This window comes from Mesoplodon densirostris, chromosome 19 (genome assembly GCF_025265405.1).
Source record: "Mesoplodon densirostris isolate mMesDen1 chromosome 19, mMesDen1 primary haplotype, whole genome shotgun sequence".
Classification (NCBI taxonomy): domain Eukaryota; kingdom Metazoa; phylum Chordata; class Mammalia; order Artiodactyla; family Ziphiidae; genus Mesoplodon; species Mesoplodon densirostris.
This window is the reverse complement of record NC_082679.1, coordinates 62,249,978-62,255,110: the sequence shown is the minus strand read 5'-3', so window position 1 is coordinate 62,255,110 and position 5,133 is coordinate 62,249,978. Positions and strand designations below refer to the sequence as shown.

At 50.6% G+C, this 5,133-nt stretch overlaps 1 protein-coding gene across 1 annotated transcript; it reads right to left on the bottom strand.

The window, feature by feature from the left end:
* Nucleotides 1–3,539: 3,539 nt before the first annotated feature.
* Nucleotides 3,540–3,841, bottom strand: LOC132480503 (V-type proton ATPase subunit e 1-like). The gene has a single exon (XM_060084752.1). It carries the CDS (start codon nucleotides 3,839–3,841, stop codon nucleotides 3,596–3,598), a length of 246 nt encoding a protein of 81 aa, XP_059940735.1. The 3' UTR covers nucleotides 3,540–3,595.
* Between the last annotated feature and the right edge of the window lie 1,292 nt (nucleotides 3,842–5,133).

Sequence of the window (5,133 nt, the reverse complement as noted above, 5' to 3'; positions counted from 1 at the left end):
GTGGGAGCAGCATTATTATTCACATCGCGATTTCTTAAGTCTTGCCTTCTTGCTGAAAGTTGGGATACGTGATCGCGCAGTGTGGTGCATCTCTACACAGCCACAAAATTTTGGCATTGCCATCTTAAACGCTGAGGGTGGTGTGATCACTCCAATTTCATCTGGTTCTTAGTCTATAGACTTTCTGGGGAAATAGCTCGGCAAAAAAGTGGAGACTAGAGACAGTGGTCCCTGAAAACCCTGTTAGTTACCTGCATCCTTGCCTCCCAGGCATGGAAGGAGCAGCCCCAACCTGGGATGTCCCCTCTCCTGGGGTCAGGAGATGCAGTTGTGCTGTGACCATTATACTAATCACTGAAGACCACTGTCAAAGAGGGAGCCAGCCGCCTGGGGCCATTCTTTTTTTTTTTTGCGGTACGCGGGCCTCTCACTGTTGTGGCCTCTCCCGTTGCAGAGCACAGGCTCCGGATGCGCAGGCTCAGGGGCCATGGCTCACGGGCCCAGCCGCTCTGCGGCATGTGGGATCTTCCCGGACCGGGGCACGAACCCGTGTCCCCTGCATCGGCAAGCGAACTCTCAACCACTGCGCCATCAGGGAAGCCCCGCCTGGGGCCATTCTGAAAGGCAGCTGCCCAGGTGAGCTGAAGCCACAGGTCCAGCCCAAACAAAACAACTGTTGGAATCTTCCCAGGGGCCAGCTTCTGAACTGTCTCTCCTCGACTATACTTTGGGGTTAGGTCCCCAAGCCCCTGGGACCAGTGCAGCAATGACACAGGAAGAGGTTACTGAGGTGAAAAGTGGACCCTGAGGTTTGCTGGGACCCATCCCTGCTGACACTTTAGGGTTTTCCTAAGGTTCCCTAAGGTTTGCCATCACTGTTCTTTTGGTTAAAATAATAATTCTCTTCCAAAGGGGCAGGTGGTGAGGTTTGTGACTCTTGCTTTTGGCAAAGAAACAAGGGGAAAAACAAACCCACACAGTCTGGAAGGAAAGGAGCTGGCCAAAGAGTGAGATTTGGACCTAGTTCCTTAGCATCTGGGCCACGAATGGAGAAAATGAAGTGTTTCAGCCTCAAAATCATCGTCATTCTGATCAACATCGCCGCCGTCATCATAAAGTGTGTCCAGCCCTGAGCCAAGGCTGTGGGCACTATTACCGTCTGTATTTTAGGGACAAGAAAGTGGAGGTTTAGACTCAAGATGTCAGGGCTTCTAAGTGGCAGGGCTGGGCCTGCCCCGCACGCAGATGCCTTACCTGGGCATCCTTGTCTGCGGTGTCTGCTCCCCAGACGTCCAGGCAGCTCCAGCAGGTAGAAGGCTGAGAAGTTGAAAGATCAGGTTGAGTGGGGACCTTGGGCCCAATTTTCCCACTGGTGTGATCACTCCAATTTCATTATCAGGGGGAAGAAATCTGGCTCTTAGTCTATAGAATTTCTGGGGAAATAGCTCAGCAAAAAGTAGACACTAGAGACAGTGGTTCCTGAAAACCCTGTTAGTTATCTGCACCCTTGGCTCCCGGGGATGGAAGGGGTGGCCCCAACCCCGGATGTCCCCTCTCTGGGAGTGGGTTCTGGTCTCCCCATAGATGTCACCCCTCTTGCTCATAGGAGGGTGTAGCAGTGTTCCAGTGTGGACCCCAAGGCCACCACGTCCTAGCCACAGCACCTCAGGCAAGTTAATTACACGCCTGGAGCCTCAGTTTTCCCACCTATAAAATGGGCTCAGGGTACCTAACTCACAGATTTGCCAGGAAGCATTTTGCCCCCTCTCCTCCTCTGGGCCTTGGTGTAAATTATTTCCACCTGGAAGCCTTTCCGCTCCCATCCTGCTCGGGACAAGTAGGTTCCCGGAGCACCTCTCCTTGGACCCTCCTCACCCTTGAAATTCCTGTCCTGTGTTTGATGCTTCCCTGAGGGCGAGGGCGGGGGCAGGGTCTGTCTTGTTGACCCTGGAACCACCAGGGTCAGCTCCAGTGCCTGGCACACAGTGGGTGCTTTTGGCATCTCTGGAGCTGGGTGGGAGAGGCGAGGATGTCCGGGGCAGCCGGGGCCTCTCAAACAATCCGAGCAATGGGCCGCCCACCAGAACGTGGTCACCTGCAGCAGCCACTGGGGGACTGAGAGGGCACAGGTGTGTTTCAGTGTCGGTGGATGTCGAGAATCTGAAAGACAGGTGCCGGGCTGCGCTGTGACATCAGATTTGGGGCTACTTCCTTTTTTTTGGTTGTTATTTTCTGTAACTTTTTATTTTGGTATAATTACAACAGAAAAGTTGCAATAATAAAGGGGATTCCCATGTACCTTCACACAGATTCATTTACATTTTGCCCCATTCTTTCTCTATATGTTTTCATGTAAATATAATATATACGTAAGTTGCAAACATCAGCCACTTTTCTCCCTAAACAATCTGGTGTGTGGTTCCTAAGAACATGACTTTCTAAATACAATAAAATGACCCAAATCAGGAAATTTAACATCTTACCAGAGTATAATACAGCCGAACCTCAGAGATATCGCTGGCTCGATTCCAGACCACTGCAATAAAGCAAATATTGCAATAAATCACCTGAATTTTTTGGTTTCCCAGTGCATATGAAAGTTATGTTTATATTATACTGTAGTCTGTTAAGTGTGCAATTACATTAAGTCTGAAAAAACAACGTACATGCCTTAATTTAAAAATACTGCATTGCTAGAACATTCTAACCATCATCCGCACCTTCAGCGAGTCGTCCTCTTTTTTGCTGGTGGAGGGCCCTGCCTGCGTGTTGATGGCCGCTGAATGATCAGGGTGGTGGCTACTGAAGGATGGCATGGCTGCGGCAATTTCTTTCTTTCTTTTTTTTTTTAGAGAGCAGAAAAATAATTTATTCCAAAGGAGGGCAGAAATAAGAAATTCATCCTGAAAATATACTTTTGTGTAACTCTGGGGAGACAGATTTTCCCTCTGAACATGTTCTACTGACTGCCCCACTGGAATCTTATTGTCGTATAACAGTTTTTTTTTTTTTTTTTTTTTTTGCGGTACGCGGGCCTCTCAGTGTTGTGGCCTCTCCTGTTGCGGAGCACAGGCTCTGGACGCGCAGGCTCAGCGGCCGTGGCTCACGGGCCCAGCCACTCCGCAGCATGTGGGATCTTCCCGGACCGGGGCACGAACCCGTGTCCCCTGTATCGGCAGGTGGACTCTCAACCACTGCGCCACCAGGGAAACCCATGTAACAGTTTTTAAACACTTCATGGATTCTCATGTTGTGAGCAGGCAGAGCCGTGTTCAAATCCACAGTTTCCAAGGAGAGAGTAATGCTATTTCTCAGAAGAACAGCATTTCTATCTCGGAAGAACACATCAACATTTTATAGAGGCGGCACAGTCTAGAGTCAACAGGCACATCATTCATCAAAGTGCAGAAAGGGCGACAGGAAAAAATACTGCATTGCAGAATAAGATACTCCAACGTGGTGGGAACGTTTAAGGCAGCTGACGGCCAAAGTGGGCGAGTCAAGGAAGGTGGCCTGGGTCTGGAGGTGACTTCGCATCTAGAGGAGTTCTCTTCGTGACCTCAATGACTGAGCACTGGTGAACAGGTCTTCTTCCTCAAGGCCAATGATGCTTGAGGTACCAGATGGTTTCATTGTTCAACTGGGGTCCAAAGACAGGGTTGAGTTGGGCCAGAATTGCAATCAGCCAAAAGAGGTAGCCGCAAATGGAACAGGTCACCAACGTGGTGATGGTAACTCCCCGGCTGGGACCCTTAGGGATGAACCAGGGCACCAGGAAACCGACGAAGTCCCAGAACACGCTCGTCACGACGAGAGGCACGGTGCAGCCGGCATATGCCATGGCTGCTGCGGGAGGTGCCGGCCCTGACCCGCCGCCTCCCTCGCGGCAATTTCTTTTTTTTAATTTTTTAATTAATTCATTCATTTATTTATTGGCTGCGTTGGGTCTTCGTTGCTGTGCGCAGGCTTTCTCTAGTTGCCGCCAGCGGGGCTACTCTTCTTTGCAGTGCGTGGGCTTCTCATTGCGGTGTCTTCTCTTATTGTGGAGCATGGGCTCTAGGTGCGCGGGCTTGAGTAGTTGCGGCGCATGGGCTCAGTAGTTGCGGCTCATGGGCTCTAGAGCGCAGGCTCAGTAGTTGTGGCGCACGGGCTTAGTTGCCCCGCGGCATGTGGGATCTTCCCGGACCAGGGTGTCCCCTGTACTGGCAGGCGGACTCTCAACCACTGCGCCACCAGGGAAGTCCCGCGGCAATTTCTTAAAATAAGAGGTCAGGGGCTTCCCTGGTGGCGCAGTGGTTGAGAGTCCGCCTGCCAATGCAGGACACACGGGTTCGAGCCCTGGTCTGGGAAGATCCCACATGCCACGCTCCGTGGCCACGCTCAGCTGGCCCCGTGAGCCACAGTTACTGAGCCTGCGCGTCTGGAGCCTGTGCTCCGCAGCAAGAGAGGCCACGGTGGTGACAGGCCCCCGCTTGCCGCACCTAGAGAAAGCCCTCGCACAGAAACGAAGGCCCAACACAGCCGTAAAAAAAAAAAAAAAAAAAGAGGTCAGGTTTGCCGCATCGATTGACTTTCGTGAACAATTTCTCTGTAGCATGTAGTGCTGTGTGATAGCATTTGATCCACAGTAGAACTTCTTTCAAAATTGGAGTCAGTCTTCCCAAACCCTGCTTTATCAACTAAGTTGATATAATATTCTAAATCCTTGGGACATGCCGGGCGGTCCAGTGGTTAGGACTCCGCGCTTCCACTGCAGGGGGCGCAGGTTCCATCCTTGGTTGGGGAACTAAGATCCTGCATGCCGCGTGGCGTGGCCAAAAAAAAAAAAAAAAATCTAAATCCTTTGTTGTCATTTCAACAATCTTCACAGCATCTTCGCCTGGAGTAGATTCCATCTCGAGAAACCACTTTCTTTGCTCATCTATAAGAAGCAACTCCTCATCCGTTCAAGTTTTATCAGGAGATTACATCAATTCAGTCACGTCTTCAGGCTCTACTTTTTTTTTTTAAACGTTATTTCCAGTGCACTTTTGTTTTCTTAATTAATTTATTTATTCTTGGCTGCCTTGCGTCTTCATTGCTGAGCACGGGCTTTCTCTAGTTGTGGCAAGCAGCGGCTACTCTTCGTTGTGG